General features: G+C 49.3%; 1 protein-coding gene across 8 annotated transcripts in view; it reads left to right on the top strand.

The window, feature by feature from the left end:
- TMEM63A (transmembrane protein 63A) overlaps positions 1-15,694 on the top strand; it is a 37,472-nt gene that overhangs the window by 4,919 nt on the left and 16,859 nt on the right. For 7 of the 8 annotated variants that reach the window (XR_004058734.1, XR_004058733.1, XR_004058735.1 and 4 more), the window contains exons 2-11: positions 191-390; positions 3,457-3,536; positions 6,354-6,420; positions 7,292-7,329; positions 10,085-10,227; positions 10,968-11,019; positions 11,448-11,556; positions 12,161-12,231; positions 15,239-15,319; positions 15,512-15,635. Coding sequence is in view for 3 of the 8 variants with exons in the window: in XM_030935663.1 (XP_030791523.1) it covers positions 202-390; positions 3,457-3,536; positions 6,354-6,420; positions 7,292-7,329; positions 10,085-10,227; positions 10,968-11,019; positions 11,448-11,556; positions 12,161-12,231; positions 15,239-15,319; positions 15,512-15,635 (954 nt within the window). In the remaining 5 variants the exon portion in view is untranslated. Of the gene's footprint in view, positions 1-190; positions 391-3,456; positions 3,537-6,353; positions 6,421-6,697; positions 6,787-7,291; positions 7,330-10,084; positions 10,228-10,967; positions 11,020-11,447; positions 11,557-12,160; positions 12,232-15,238; positions 15,320-15,511; positions 15,636-15,694 lie in introns of those variants that run through there. The other variant, XR_004058737.1, reaches the window with a different exon arrangement.

The raw sequence follows: 15,694 nt of genomic DNA, 5'->3' as shown, positions 1-15,694 counted from the left end.
TCTCTGTGGACACCGCCAGGCACTCAGAGGTCCAATGTCTGGCTCTCCTGGACTCCTTGCTGCTGGCTCCCTGTGCCCGACCAGTCCCTGGGGAAATGCCCACCTTTGGTTCTGCCAGCACTGGTGGGAATCTGCAAGAAATTTGAGCGCTGAACATCTGTCTGCCTTGTTCTGTTGTCCTGTGCTCCAGGGAAGACAGGCATGATGGCGGACTCCCCATTCCTGGAGCTGTGGCAGTCCAAGGCGGTGTCCATCAGGGAGCAGCTGGGCCTCGGGGACCAGCCCAATGACTCCTATTGCTACAACTCGGCCAAAAACAGCACCGTGCTCCAGGGAGTCACCTTTGGTGGCATCCCCACTGTCCTGCTCATAGACGTCAGCTGCTTCCTGGTGAGAGCCCTCACAAGTCGTGTCCTACTGCCTCAGTTATTTGTTTAAATCCCCCGCCCAGGGCCTTCTGGGAAACTTAGATGAGAAGTCAGACGTAGCTGGGTTTAAATCCCTACTCTGCTGCTTACCAGCTCTGTGACTTGGACGTGTTACATAGCTTCTGTGCACCTCCCCTTTCTGCTCCAGAAATGGAGATCATAATTCCTGCCTCAGAGGATTTTGGAGATTGGATAAGGCCAAAATACTCACATAGCTATGCCTGTGATTATTACCATGCTTGCAGAACTCTCTGCCTGTCATGTCTTTAAGGCCCTTGGGAAGGGTCATCTCAAGGGGTTGAGAAATGTGAATGGAGAGTACGGACTAGAATAGAGCAGCTGCAATTCCCAAGTGTCACCTCCTGTTCCCCTCTGGCATCCCTGGGGTTTTTAAAGAATCGGAAGCTGGGCTGGGTATGGTGGCTCATGCCTGTAATCCCAGCACTTTGGGAGGCTAAGGCGAGTAGATCACCTGAGGTCAGGAGTTCGAGACCAGCCTGGCTAACATGGTGAAACCCTGTGTCTACTAAAAATACAAAAAATTAGCTGAGTGTGGTGGCGCATGCCTGTAATCCCAGCTACTCTGGAGGCCGAGGCAGGAGAATTTCTTGAACCCGGGAGGCGGAGTTGCAATGAGCCAAGATCATGCCACTGCACTCCAGCCTGGGCAACAACAGCGAGACGCTGTCTCAAAAAAAAAAAAAAAAAAAAAAAAAAATCAAAAGCTGATTCTCAGAGCGTGCCTTCAGCAGGTGGCCTTTCTTTAACGTAGATCTCCTTGTTCACAAGGATGCCTCCAATTTGAAACATGTCATTGTTCTTCCTTATGCAGACTCAACGTTAGCTGGCTGAGATTTATTGGGGTTAAAGTGCCCCTTCTTTTCACAAATGCCATGGGCTGGCCAGTGTCTCTTGATGCTGTCTCCTAACATGTAGCAGAGACCATCTGAATGAAGGGGGCAGATGGCTCTGATGGAGTAAACACCCTTGGACTGCTTGGAGCTGGAGACTAGGCTTGGGTGGGGAACGTGGGGAGGGTGGCTTAGGGTAGCAGGGAGGAGTAGACAGTGGTGTTGGGGTGGATTTCAGAGTTGGTGGGATTAGAGGAGGGTGGCCCTGGGTCTTCAGGGTGGGGAGAGTTTGGCCAAGGTAAGGAGTAAAGAGAGGGGGGCCTGGGCAGGGACCCTAGGTGGGCTGGGTGGGTATTGTTACAACAGTGTTGGTTGAGAAGAGAGTCACCCTCTACTGGAGTGTGCTGCTGAAGGTTAATTTTTTTTTTTTTTTTTTTTGAGACAAGGTCTCACTCTGTCACCCAGGCTGAAGTACAGTGGCATAATCACAGTTCACTGCGACTTCCTCCTCCTGGGCTCAAGCAATCCTCCCACCTCAGCCTCCTGCATAGCTCGGACTACAAGCACATGCCACCATGTCTGGCTAATTTTTGCATTTTTGGTAGAGATGGGGTTTCACACCCTGTTGCCTAGGCTGGTCTCAAACTCCTGAGCTCAAGTGATTCACCAGCCTTGGCCTCCCAAAGTGCTGGGATTACAGGAGTAAGCCACAGTGCCTGGCCAGGGGTGGGTTTTTATTGCAGTAAGTTTTGGGGGTAGGGGAGCAGGGACACATAAGAGCCAGAGGGCCCTGGAGAGCATGGGTTTGTGGGAAACGTCTGCACTGCACAGGCCAGGGTGGCAGCTGCTGTGGACAGGAAGGGCAGGCACCTGCTGAGCAGGTTTCGTGGTTTTCCTACAACACAACTCACCTGCCTTTGAAAATATGTCACCAACTTCCTGATTCACCTGAAGAAAATTCCACAAGAACTCAGTGCCTCTGGGGTTCAGGTCTTCTGGATTTCCTTTAGGAAAACAAAGCCCACCTTCAAAACCCCTGTTTCTGATCAGAGCAGGCAGGGATGTGCTTACTAAGATTTATTTCTCTACCTCCCTGAACCTCAAAGAGAGGGACCCTGTCTAGGGAGGGAAGAGAGGCAGGAACATGGCAGGGAGCCTGCCAAGGTGGACTGTGGGGAGTGAGGACAGTCTAGAGTCTACAGATGTCTAGAGCTAACCGGCTTAGTCCAGCCCTGAGGTTGCCGTTGGACACAAGCTTGCTGAGGTGTCCCAGCTTATGAAGGCTGAGCCAGCCTGAGCACAGGTTCTCGTGGGGCCTTGCTGCCTGCATGCATGCTCTGTGCCTGCGGGGCCTGCCTTCAGGGGAACCAAACTCACAGGAAAAATCTGACCGTTTCTGGCTTAGCCTGAGAAGGCTGTGCTACCTTGGTTCTGTAATTTAAAATGAAATTTCTGGCCAGCGTGGTGGCTCACGCCTGTAATCCCAGCCCTTTGGGAGGCTGAGGCAGGGGGATCACCTGAGGTCAGGAGTTCGAGACCAGCCTGACCAATATGGTGAAACCCTGTCTCTACTAAAATACAAAAATTAGCTGGGCATGGTGGCAGGCATCTGTATTCCCAGCTACTCTGGAGGCTGAGGCATGAGAATTGCTTGAACCAGGGAGGCAGAGGTTGCAGTGAGCTGAGATCATGACATTGCACTCCAGCCTGGGTGACAGAGCGAGACTCCATCTCAAAAAAAGAAAAAAGAAATTTTCTGTAAAGTGAAGAAGGATACTGATTCCTGGGACTGCTGTGAGGCCAGACCTTACCCTCCTGCTTAGGGGCCACTGAAGGCAGATCAGGGCCTGAGGCTGGGTCCTTGTGGTATCACTGCTGCCTTGAGAGCAAGAGACAGGGCTGACGTCCATAACTAGGCAGGCTCCAGGCAAGCTTGGCATCAGCGCTGGCAGCCTTGGTGGCGTGGGCACAGGTGACAGGAGCTGGTGAAAGGGTGAGCAAAGCATCTAGGCTACTGAGCTGTGTGGCCTTGGGCAGCTCAGCGCCCTCTCTGAGCCTGTGTGTTTTCCTTCTAGCCCTGCTGAGTGCAGGCAGGTGGGTTTTACCCCTGAGACCACTGTGTCTTCTAATGAGAAGCCATCCAATATGCTTTTACTTGGTTTATTTTCTATTTTTAGTTCTTAATCTTGGTGTTTTCCATTATAAGAAGAAGATTCTGGGACTATGGCCGCATTGCTCTGGTGTCAGAAGCAGACAGGTAAAGATATATCACCTAGGCTATGAGCATGCATGTGCGTACGTGTATATGAGTGTGTGTGTACATATATGTGTGTATAGTGTGGGTGTGTCCCTGGAATGGGCTGGGGGCTTATGAAGCCCTCCGTGTGGGCAGGACCCACACATGACACTGCTATTAGATTGTGTTCACTGAGTGTATCTACCTGGCCTGTACCAATAGCTATTCTCTTTGCTCTTCACCACAGACCCATGAGGTCAGTCTCACTACCCTCATTGTGCTCACAAAACCAAAACAAAAACAAAAACAAAAACCCAGGCTTAGATGCTCAGCTCCCTCAGGGCTTCTGTTGGGCCAAGGCTGTGAACCTTATTGGCCTCGAACAGGTTGCTTTAGATACTGAGGGCTTTCATCATCCTCTGAAGAGGATGCCCATTTTCTTTCTCACCTTGAGTGTTTTAAGTGATTATCTTTGAAATTAATTAGCTTGGGGCCAGGGCTGGGTGAGGATCAAGAAGGGCAGCAGAGCCGTCAGGGAACTGCCCCACCCTCCTGCCAGGTCAGTGCCGGCTTTGGATAAGTCTGTTACAAAGCACAGGCTCCCTCGGCTGGGCCTCGGGTCCTTCTAGTTCTGCGTGAGGCTCTAGGATTCTCTGTTCATGTCGCCTGAAGGGTGACAGTGAATTCTGAATTTGCACAACCTGACATTCCAGCTCCAGCTGGCTGTTTGCACCCAGGATCTTGTGTCAGATGTGGCAATAGGAAGTGAGTGATGAAAACTCAGGCACTGGCCCCAGCTGCCACCCAGAGCCTCCCCTGGGGCTCTTCAGGCAGACCCTCCACTCTCGGGCCCCTCCTGACATGTGGCCTGAGTGGCAGGATCCTTTGAACTGGGAAGAGGAGAGGTGTACCTGAAAATGCACCATCCTTTCCCATGATCTCTGCTCTGGGATTTGCTAAAGCCTGAGGTGATGACCTTGGGCTGTTGGGGAGAAACTTTTGGGACATCTGATGCCTTTACGGCACATTCAGCTAGAAGTGGGGGCCATGTACTCTGGTTGAAAAGACCACCTGGGGATCAGAGGGCCCTGCTGCATCCCTGGCTGTGCAACCTTGGTCAAGGCCCCAAACTTATTAGGGTCGGTCTCCTTCTGTCGTCTCTTCCCCATGAGGTCACCTTGAAGGTCAAAAGGGACAGTGTCTCTGCAAAGGCTTTTAAAGTTAAGTCTCGTCATGTGTTTTCTCTTTAGCAGGGGAACAGTAGAACCAGGAATAGGAGACTAGAGAAAAGGAGTCACAGCCGGGCGCGGTGGCTCAAGCCTGTAATCCCAGCACTTTGGGAGGCCGAGGCGGGCGGATCACGAGGTCAGGAGATCGAGACCCTCCTGGCTAACACGGTGAAACCCCGTCTCTACTAAAAATACAAAAAAAAAAACCTAGCCGGGCGCGGTGGCGGGCGCCTGTAGTCCCAGCTACTCGGAGGCTGAGGCGGGAGAATGGCGGGAACCTGGGAGGCGGAGCTTGCAGTGAGCCGAGATCGCGCCACTGCACTCCAGCCTGGGCGACAGAGCGAGACTCCGTCTCAAAAAAAAAAAAAAAAAAGAAAAGGAGTCACAGCCAGGCATGTTGGCTCACAGCTATAATCCTAGCACTTTGGGAGGCTGAGGCGGGTGGATCATGAGGTCAGGAGTTCAAGACCAGCCTGGCCAAGATGATGAAACCCTGTCTCTATTAAAAATAAAAAAATTAGCTGGGCATGGTGGCGGGCGCCTGTAAGCCCAATTACTCAGGAGGCTGAGGCAGAGAATTGCTTGAACCTGGGAGGCAGAGGTTGCAACGAGCCAAGATTGTACCATTGCACTTCCAGCCTGGGTGACAGAGCCATCTCAAAAAAAAAAAAAAAAAAAAAACAGGCCGGGCGCGGTGGCTCAAGCCTGTAATCCCAGCACTTTGGGAGACTGAGACAGGCGGATCACGAGATCAGGAGATCGAGACCATCCTGGCTAACACGGTGAAACCCCGTCTCTACTAAAAATACAAAAAACTAGCCAGGCGAGGTGGCGGGCGCCTGTAGTCCCAGCTACTCGGGAGGCTGAGGCAGAAGAATGGCGTAAACCCGGGAGGCGGAGCTTGCAGTGAGCTGAGATCCGGCCACTGCACTCCAGCCTGGGCGGCAGAGCGAGACTCCGTCTCAAAAAAAAAAAAAAAAAAAGAAAAGCAGTCACATATTGCAAACACCTCAGATTTATAGCACATGGGGTATTTTTATGGGAGTACTCTCAAGAAAGGATTTGATTACAATGCCACAATATAAAGTGCCATCATTTGTCCACTCTAAAACATATGTTTTGACATTTTCTCATCTCCGAAATTGGGAGGCATCTTGTTATTGGTGGGTGGTCATAGGTTATTTGGCAGCATTTTTTCTTTAGCAGTTCATAAAATAATTATGCAAATTACAACCAGTGGTATCTTAGATTTGATAAAATATAGTATTTATTCCAAGTTTTATTTGATAATATTGGGAAATATGCTATAAATTGGCAACCCTTTGAAGTCACTTTAGCTAGACCAGTCACAATGGTATGGTTTCTGAGTGTTGACCCCTTGCTGTTCATCCCATATAACATAGAGTTTTATACCATGCCTGGGAATGGTCATTGTCCTTGTCTCTGTCTTTCACAGAGTGAGTTATATTTTGTCTCAGCCATTGAGGGCTGGTAGCTTTGCTTCTGAGCTCCAAGAGTCAGCAAAATACTGGACATGATCTTTTTGACTCTGACTTTTTTTTTTTTTTAAGGAATTATCTGTCATTGTTTTTCTTCTTTGTGTCTCTAGCGAGTCCAGATTTCAGAGATTGTCATCAACTTCCTCCTCAGGGCAACAAGACTTTGAAAATGAGCTGGTTGGTATCTAAGGAACAGTTGTGGTCATGGCCAGGTGGTGGGGACTGGCAGTCATGGTTTTGGGGAGGGAGTAGGGTGGATCTTGAGTGCCAAGTGCTGGAGAAAGTGTTTTCTGCATCCACGAAGGCACCTGAACTTGCGAAGTACCACAGGAGAGATGGCAGCTGGATGACCGGGGATCTTGAGACTGGATGAACTTGTAGGCGGGAAGGGCTATGGAATCCCTTGGGCTTCTCCAGCACTTCTCTCTCTTACATGTATGGCTTTGTGTGACAGTTAATTATGGACTTGCCGGCTGGATTATGAGCCAGATGTGGGCAAGAGCCCTGCCTTCTCCAGCCCTGTTCCCCAGCGCCTGATGCCTAGTAGGTGCTTAGTCATTGTTGAATGAATTATTGAACAAATATTTGTCTTTCCTAGCTGGATAACAGCCCAGCTTTAGGGGTATTAAGTTTAAGAGATGTGAAGGACAATAAAACCTACAGACACCCTTTCCCCCTAACAGCCACTCCAGCAGACCATCCAATCCATTAGGCTTGTTTCCTCTCTTTTGCCTCACCTCTTGGTCAGTGATTGTAAACAATCAAACAGCAGCCCACATCACTTTCCCCAGAGCTGCCCTGAGCTTTCATCCGATTTGATCTAAGTTTTGTGATTTGACCACGAGGTTGTCAAGAGATTTTAGCAGGAATTCCAGGCATGTGGTGTATATTGTGAAGTACTGGGCGCATGCTTGCTGAATATGGGATAAAAGCACTGTTTTTTGTACAACAGGAGGTTAAATGGTTATTTAATGTCAAAGACAATAGTTACATCTGCCTCCCAAAGACACAGATGTTGGAAGCTAATCCCTGTTCTCTCCGTTTCCAGGGATGCTGTCCCTGGCTGACTGCCATCTTCCGTCTGCAGTAAGTACACTATGGGGCAGCTGCTGGGGGGCCTTTGGGCTGGTTTTTTTGGGTGTTTGGCCAGTCAAGAGGCAAGAGCCAAGATACTTGATCTTAAGATGGGGTCTCTTAGATACTTTTCAGTTAATGTCCAAAGCAGTATGTGAGGGGTGAGAATCAAGGTGGCCAGGCAGCCCCTGGGGTCAGGGGCAGAGGAAGGAGGCCTGTAGGATTGGAGCCTCCATGCTGGAGGGCACACAGTCCCTGCTGGAGCCTGGAGCTTCCCAAATTGAGGTGGATCCCAAAAGTTCTTGAAGGTAGAGATGAACTTTATTTATTTCAACATATTCAGTGGAAATCATATGTTCATCTCTCATAATACTGCACAAACTAAAGCTATTTTTTTGCTTTAATTATTCAACTTAATATTTAGTTGAATAAATTAGATGTCAATGGAAGCTCTCCTAGGCAGGTTTGCCTGTCTTTGAATTAGTGAAAAGTGAAGAAATATAATACATTCAATTCATTTGGTTACAAGTTTTCTTTTTTCAATGAGGCCCATGGAGAGAAATCTAAAAGATTATTAAAGGTGATTAAGAGCCAGTTAGTTACCTCTCATGTGGTGGAGGGAGCCAGGAGGCGGGGACTGATGTGAGTCTTGGTTCTCACCTGCTGTCATATTCCATCGAATCTAAGAAGTCATTGTTGTAAGATGCATGTTATTTTATATAGCACTAAGAACAAGAAAATGTTGCCAGCTAAGCTACCATCAACTATCACGATAGGATACACCTCATTTCAGAGGAGTTGAAATATGCGCGGCTGCAGTGGCTCACGCCTGTAATCCCAGCCCTTTGGGAGGCTGAGGCAGGCAGATCACGAGGTCAGGAGTTCGAGACTAGCCTGGCCAACATGGTGAAACCCCATCTCTACTAAAAATACAAAAATTAGCCGGGCTTGGTGATGGGTGCCTGTAATCCCAGCTACTCGGGAGGCTGAGGCAGGAGAATCACTTGAAACCGGAAGGCAGAGGTTGCAGTGAGCCACGATCACCCCCACTGCCCTCCAGCCTGCACGAAAGAGCAAAACCCCATCTCAAAAAAGAAAAAAAAAGAAAAAAAAGAAAAAAAAAGAAATATGAAAATGACATCTTAGAATTGATGAAATGTGGTGGTTATAGGATGTTGAGTAAGTCCCTCTTTCTGGACTTCAGTTTCCCCAACTGTAAAAGGAGGCTGAGGATAACATGTGCTCAGGCTAATTCAAAGGAATGAACACATGCGAGAGCATGTTGTAAATAGTCGATTTGGTAGGAGTTGTTCCCAGGGGAACTGGTAGGAGACAGAGCCCTGTGGCAGACAGTCAACTCTGGTCTGGAACAGGAGGAAGCAGGAGGTGAGTTAGTTTATTTAGAAATGAGAACAATGTAGTTCATTGCAAAGCTTTGTCTTCTAGATAAATAGTAATCATGACTCATATGAACAGGCATATTTCTGAGCATCTGCTGATACCATGTACAGCACTAGGTGTTTGATGCTTATTATCTCTCATGAGCCCCTGTTAAGCCAATGAGGTAGGCAGTGGGCAGTTTCCTTGCTTGAGGTCAGAGGCAGGTAAGCCACGTGACCTGCTTACCTTTCAGGTGGAGGCAACTGCGCTGAATTGCATTGTGGTCTGACTGTAAAGCCCACGCTGACATCTTTCAGATCTGCCTTTCTATGATGCAGCCCTTGCCTCCCTGAACTCTTCCCAAAGCACTGCTTTCCCAGCCTAGAAGCAGTGCCTTCAGGGAGTGGGAAAGAGCAGAGTGCCCTGCCCCTTCTCCCTCTGTAGCACAGAAGTCTAGCTTGTGTGAACCTGGAATTTTCTGAGTCCCCAGTGGACCCAGAGCCTCCAAGTGTAGCACTGCAAGGGTGGGAAAGGGTGGAGCAAGTCACCTCCCCATATCTGGGGACACAGGGAGGAGGCCAGGGTGGTAGGATAGACTGGGACTCTTGGCTCTACCTCAGGTCTCCACTTGAGGGGGAGACAGGAAACAGGGTGGGGGCCTGGGCATATTCCCAACTTTATTCTTTTTTTTTTTTTTTTTTCTTTTTTGAGATGGAATCTCACTCTGTCACCCAGGCTGGAGTGCAGTAGTGGGATCTCAGCTCACTGCAACCTCCACCTCCCAGGTTCAAGCAATTCTCCTGCCTCAGCCTCCTGAGTTGCTGGGATTATAGGTGTGCACCACCACACTTGGCTAATTATTATTATTATTATTATTATTATTATTATTATTATTTTTGTATTTTTAGTAGAGACAGAGTTTCACCATGTTGGCCAGGCTGGTCTTGAACTCCTGACCTCAGGTGATCCACCTGCCTCAGCAAAGTGCTGGGATTACAGGCGTGAGCCACGGCACCCAGCCCTAACTTTATTCTGAATGTGATTCCTTAGAAGCAGGACAAGGCTGTGAGATGACTGTATTTATGTACCTTTCCCACACATGTAACTTGGGCACAAATGTTTCTAGCAACATCAGATGGAGTGCTGGTGTTCCTTTACTTCAAGTATGGTCCAGGGGCTAAGATGGTGGGCTCTGGAATTTATATCATGTGAGATCCTGAAAGTTATGCAAATTTCCTGTGCCTTTATTTCCTCATATGTGAACAAAAATGTGGGGATAACAATCAAACCATCTCATAAGATTGTGGTGAGGATGATATGAGATGCTTCATGCAGAGCAGTGAGGCCTCTTCCCGCTGCTCATTAAGATTCCACATGTCTCGGCCAGTGATGACCAGATCCTGGAATGGTGTGGGGAGGACGCCATCCACTACCTGTCCTTCCAGAGGCACATCATCTTCCTGCTGGTGGTGGTCAGCTTTTTGTCCCTGTGTGTCATCCTGCCCGTCAACCTCTCAGGCGACTTGCTGGGTAATGACCCTCGTCACCCTTGTCTATGTTGTAATGGGGCAGAGTGGCAGTCCTAGGGAAAGGGCTCACTGTGGTAGACCAGAACCCCAGGAATCCTGCTCCAGTTCAGATGTAAGATGGTCTCTGGGTGACTCTCTGAACATTTCCATCTGATTAAAGATCTGGAGAATGATCTACCACAAACCTAGGCTAAAACTAGGGCCCCAATATCAATGTCTGGTTCTATTTAAATAGGGGAAAAAGCCTCCCAAGATTTACAGAATCAGGGGCTGTTAGAGAGTCTTTTATACTTTCCTGCCCTCACCCAAATTAGGAGGTCATAATTAATGGACCCAGAAGATATCCATGATACTTAATTAAACTCAGGGTGTGGCATTATAGCTAAGGGCAACTGCAAGAATCCACCTTACAAAATGCTACCATGAATCCACTTGGGATATACCCAGTGGTTCCCAACGTTGGTTTTGTAACAACGTAGGATGTTTGTAGTTTTCTCAAAACAAAATGAATTCACATTTTGCCTTTACCTGCAATGGAAGGTTGAGAAGTTATCAGGGAACATGTTGGTGTCAAGCAGAGGCCTTGATGGTGTAGCTCTGGAAAGACCAGTCAGGCGTTGTCTTCCTGCTGGTCCAGACATGCTCCTCCTCCCTAGAGCTCCACAAACCCAGGCTGATTGGTTACGCCCCCTTCTGCTTCCCCACATGACTCTGGAACTAAGTATCTGTGCTTCTCTGCAGACAAAGACCCGTACAGTTTTGGGAGGACGACAATAGCAAACCTGCAGACTGAGTGAGTATGGAGCCTGTGGGGATAGGTGTCGATGGGTGAGACCAAGGAGAAGGCAGGTCAGGAGCCCAGGGCAGGCCAAAGGTACTCCAAAGGGAGCCAGCTGGTTCTGAAGGCCCCTTGCAGCTAGTGTGTTGTTGAGCTGTGGGCATGAACACGCTACAGGCAGGCACTGTTTTGCCAGGGTTTTAAGAAACATAGAGGGTCCTGTGGATCTGGAGTTCATTTGTCAGAACAGGAACAGGGACCCCTCTGAAGTGTTCACTGTGGGCTGAGGGACATTGGCCACACAGCCTCTGTGGGAGGCATCTCTTGCAATGAAGCTGTTGGTCCTCAGTTCAGTGCCCACTGAGGGTAACCAGGCCCCAGCTCTGCACCCCCAGCTCCCTGCCTGGGATCCCAGCTCTGATGGCAGGCGGTTTCCCCCTCAGCAATGACCTACTTTGGCTGCATACCATCTTTGCCGTCATTTACCTCTTCCTCACCGTGGGCTTCATGCGGCACCACACTCAGTCCATTAAGTACAAAGAGGAGAACCTGGTGAGTGAGGTGGGGCTTGGGGACATGTGCTGGGAGAGACTCAGGTGGGAGCTGGAGTGGTGGGGCCTCCCAGGCTCTGCTGCAGGCCCTGACCACAATGAGCTCTGGGAAGGCCTCAGGAGCCTGGCTTGCTTATTATTGCTCACACTTGGCATCATCTTTAAAAAAACAATTTCCTGGTGGATTGTTTCAAGATTTGGACAGTTACTGGTGCTAAGTAAAGAAGTTTGGGTTGAGAGCAGCCCTTTCTCTTTACCACCCACAGCTTCACAGGGGAGGGGCGCTTCTGTGGCTTGGTTCCAGGCCTGGGTCCTCCTCTGATCTGCTGTGTGACCACATTTGAGTCACTTCACCTCTTTCTCAGTCTCCTGCCATGTAAAGAAGGCTCATAGAGTTGCTTTGGAAGTGGATTCTTTGTACAGCCTGGAAGAAGATGATGTGTAAATGACATGCTTTGGGGCTCCCCCGGCCACAGAAGGAGAAAACTGGAGCCTTCTAATTTCCTGTTGTTTACTTTCCAGAGGCTGGAGTGGGGTAGGAAACCTAAGCATACCTGCACACTGGCTTGTGGGTGACTTCTATCCCTACTGTGTTTCCTGGACAGGTGAGGCGGACCCTATTCATCACAGGACTCCCCAGAGATGCCAGGAAGGAGACTGTGGAGAGCCACTTCCGGTAAGCAGGCGGGGTGGGAGGAGAGCTGAGCCCCCTCCATGTAGGACCAGCACAGCCCCACCCACAGGGCAAACACCTTAGGTGAGCGCCTGCTGTCTCTCGCTTGGGTATCCAGATGAGATCTGAGAAGGACCTGGCCCTGCCACAGTGTATGGAGTGGCTCCAGTGTGCCAGCCCTGCTGGTGCTGTGCAATGCACGGCACCGTGGTGGCCTATCCTCTTCAAGCAGCCTGTGCACAGTGTCCAGAGCACAGAACAGGATGTAGGTGCAAATAAACGTCTTGAGAGCATACAGGGGAAAAAAAGTGTTCACCCCGGGGTTCTTAGCATCACCTTTGCAGAATAAGAGACGTGAGCTGAGCATTTGTACAGACCCACAGGGCTAGGGTCTCACAGGTGGAAGGACCTCAGGGCCATCTTGCGTTTGCTGGTTTGTCCACCCACGCAGTGGGTGTCTGTTGAGTGAGCACTGTGTCTGAGTCCAGGCTCTCCCTGGTAGAATCACCTTTCCAGCGGCTCCCTTTGAGGATCTGCAGCACCAATTCCTGCAGATGGAGGCTGGAGGAAAGGCTTTCCTGTGAGGAGATTACGTGCGCAGCCAGGGATGCGGGAGAAGGCCCAGAGCATCAGGAAAGGTGGAGGTGGGGTGCGGGGGCAGGGTAAGCAGGCCGGGAAGGCTCCCAGGACCCCATGCTGGAGGACCTGAAGGCTGGGCTTAGGAGCTGACATTTTATTCTTTCTTCATTCCTTTTTTTATTATCTTATTTTTTTAGAGACAGGGTCATGCTCTGTTGCCCAGGCTAGAGTGCAGTAGTGCAGTCATAGCTTATTGCAACCTCAAATCCTGGACTCAAGGGATCTTCCTGCTTCAGCCTCCCAAGTAGCTGGGACTGCAGACACATGCCACCACACACAGCTAATTTTTAAATTTTTAGTGGAGATAGAGTCTTGCTATGTTGCCCAGGCTCGTCTTGAATTGCAGGGCTCAAGTGATCCTCCTGCCTTGCCCTCCCAAAGTGCTGGGATTACAGGCATGAGCCACCATGTCCGGCCTCTCTTCATTCCTTATCATTCAGCAGCCACTAATTTGTTGCATGGACTAGGAGCTGGCTACACTTTAACTTTGCACTATTTATGAAGAAAGCACTTGCTAAGGAAATTACTAGACAGAATTGTAAATTGAATGTTTAAAATTAGAACAACTTCTTTAGAAACTCTAAGTATTTTAGAAATATTTACTAATATGTAAATACTCCATACCAGAATCATTTTTCTCCATTTCTTTGAAGCAACTCCTCAAAGTTGCCTGCTAGGCAACACCTGGAAACAGTAATTCCACTTAATGTATAACTTTAAAGAGAAAAAAAAAAGTCCCCTCATTCTCATACAAACATTGCATGACTCATGCTTTCCTCTATTTTAGGAGGCCTTTTTAGTGAATGCTGTTGCAATCCGTGGGGATTGATGTATGAATTTGCCTTTCAAGCAGGGATGCTTAAATTGCAGTTTTCTTCCTCACAGCTGTTATTGAGACCAGAAATTGTCCTACTGTTTAATTTCATGATTGACATACCTATGGGCTCTCTCTCTCACTAAAATGTAAGCACATCCAGGCCCTGTTACCAGCACCTAGAACAGTGCCTGGCAGGTGGTAGGTGGGGATTTACATGGTTCTGGAATCCCCTGGAATTGTATGTATAATTTTGCGTGTACGGTGAGGGGGTATTGCATGGTGGCCACGAGCATTGACCTTGGAGCCAGGTTGCCTATATTCACCTCCTGGCTCAGACACTTACTAGCTGTGTGATCTTGGGCGCAAGCCACTTACCTCTGTGGGGCTCAGTTTACTCATCTGTAAAATGGGGACAAAACCTCACAGGTTATAATGAGGATTAAATAAATCAATATATGTAACAATACCTGGTCAATAGTGAGTATGTATTTTGCTGGTTCTTTTTTTTTTTTTTAGAGACAGTCTCACTCTGTCACCTAGGCTGGAGTGGGGCAGTCTTGCTCACTGCAACCTCTGCCTCCCAGGTTCAAGCAATTCTCGTGCCCCAGCCTCCCAAGTAGCTGGATTACAGGTGTGCACCACCACACCTGGCTAATTTTTGTATTTTTAGTAGAGGTGGGGTTTCACCACATTGGCCAGACTGGTCTTGAACTCCTGACCTCAAGTGATCCACCTATCTCAGCCTCCCAAAGTGCTGGGATTACAGGCATGAGCCACCGCACCCGGCCTTGCTGGTTAATATGTGTGTAGACATTTTTTGGTCTGAGGGTCCTTTGCTTTCATTAGACTGAAAGGTGTGTGACCTTAAAAAAGCTTACCTGAATAGGATTTCGGTGAGGGCTCAAGGTAGATACTGACCTAGCACAAACAATAAATCTATTCCTTTGGGTCTTCAGAGGGGATAGTGATATGTTCATTTTTCCCTGGGAGAAGTGCCAGCTGATTGCAAGCCAAGTGGGTATAAACTTGTCAGTTCCAGGCAGTTAGCTGAAACTACTAAAAAAGGCTAGTGGGGTGCGGTGACTCATGCTTATAATCCTAGCACTTTAGGAGGGTGAGACAGGAGGAGTGCTTGAGGCCAGGAGTTCAAAATCAGCCTGGGCAACACAGCAAGACCCCGTCTCTACAAAAAATAAAAACCAGCCTGGTGGCATGTGCCTGTAGTCTGAGCTACTCGGGAGGCTGAGGTGGGACGACTGATTGAGCCCAGAAGGTTGAGGCTTCAGTGAGCCTTGATTGCGCCACTGTACTGCAGCCTGGGTGACAGAGTGAGACCCTGTCTCTAAACAAAACAAAACAAAAGCCCTCTTTGTATTAAATTTCAAAATTTCCCCCTTTTGGAGGATAAAAGACAGAAGAGAGGTCTCTGCTGGCACAGAAACCAGCAGCGAGATCACTCTGCCATCCTTTCCCTTGGATCTGTGGGCATGTCTCCTGCTTAGGGTGTTTTCTTATCCAATGGCATCTTTTGCCTCCTTCTCTCCCTGGCCACAGGGATGCGTACCCCACGTGTGAAGTGGTTGATGTCCAGCTGTGCTACAACGTGGCCAAACTGATCTACCTGTGCAAGGAGAGGTGAGTGGCGGGCGGGCTTTGCGAGATGCCCACTCCTTCCTTGCTGGCCTTGCATCCCCCAGCTAGGAGGGGAGGAGGGAAGCCCTGGACTCCTTCTTCTCCCCTAGCGACCGATGGTTTAACTGTAGGTGTGGGGGTCTCTGCCACAGGATTCTGAATCTGAAGTTTGTGCCCCTGCTCCCACCCCTACAGAAGGAAGACTGAGAAGAGCCTGACTTATTATACGAACCTGCAGGTGAAGACAGGCCAGCGGACCCTCATCAACCCCAAGCCCTGTGGCCACTTTTGCTGCTGCGAAGTGCTGGGCTGTGAGTGGGTAAGGGCCCTGCTCCCTGGCTGGGAGCGCAGGCATTGGCTTGGGGGTGCCCCAGACAC

This window comes from Rhinopithecus roxellana, chromosome 8 (genome assembly GCF_007565055.1).
Source record: "Rhinopithecus roxellana isolate Shanxi Qingling chromosome 8, ASM756505v1, whole genome shotgun sequence".
NCBI lineage: Eukaryota > Metazoa > Chordata > Mammalia > Primates > Cercopithecidae > Rhinopithecus > Rhinopithecus roxellana.
The sequence above is the reverse complement of the archived record's forward strand: the minus strand, read 5'-3'. Positions and strand labels throughout refer to the sequence as shown.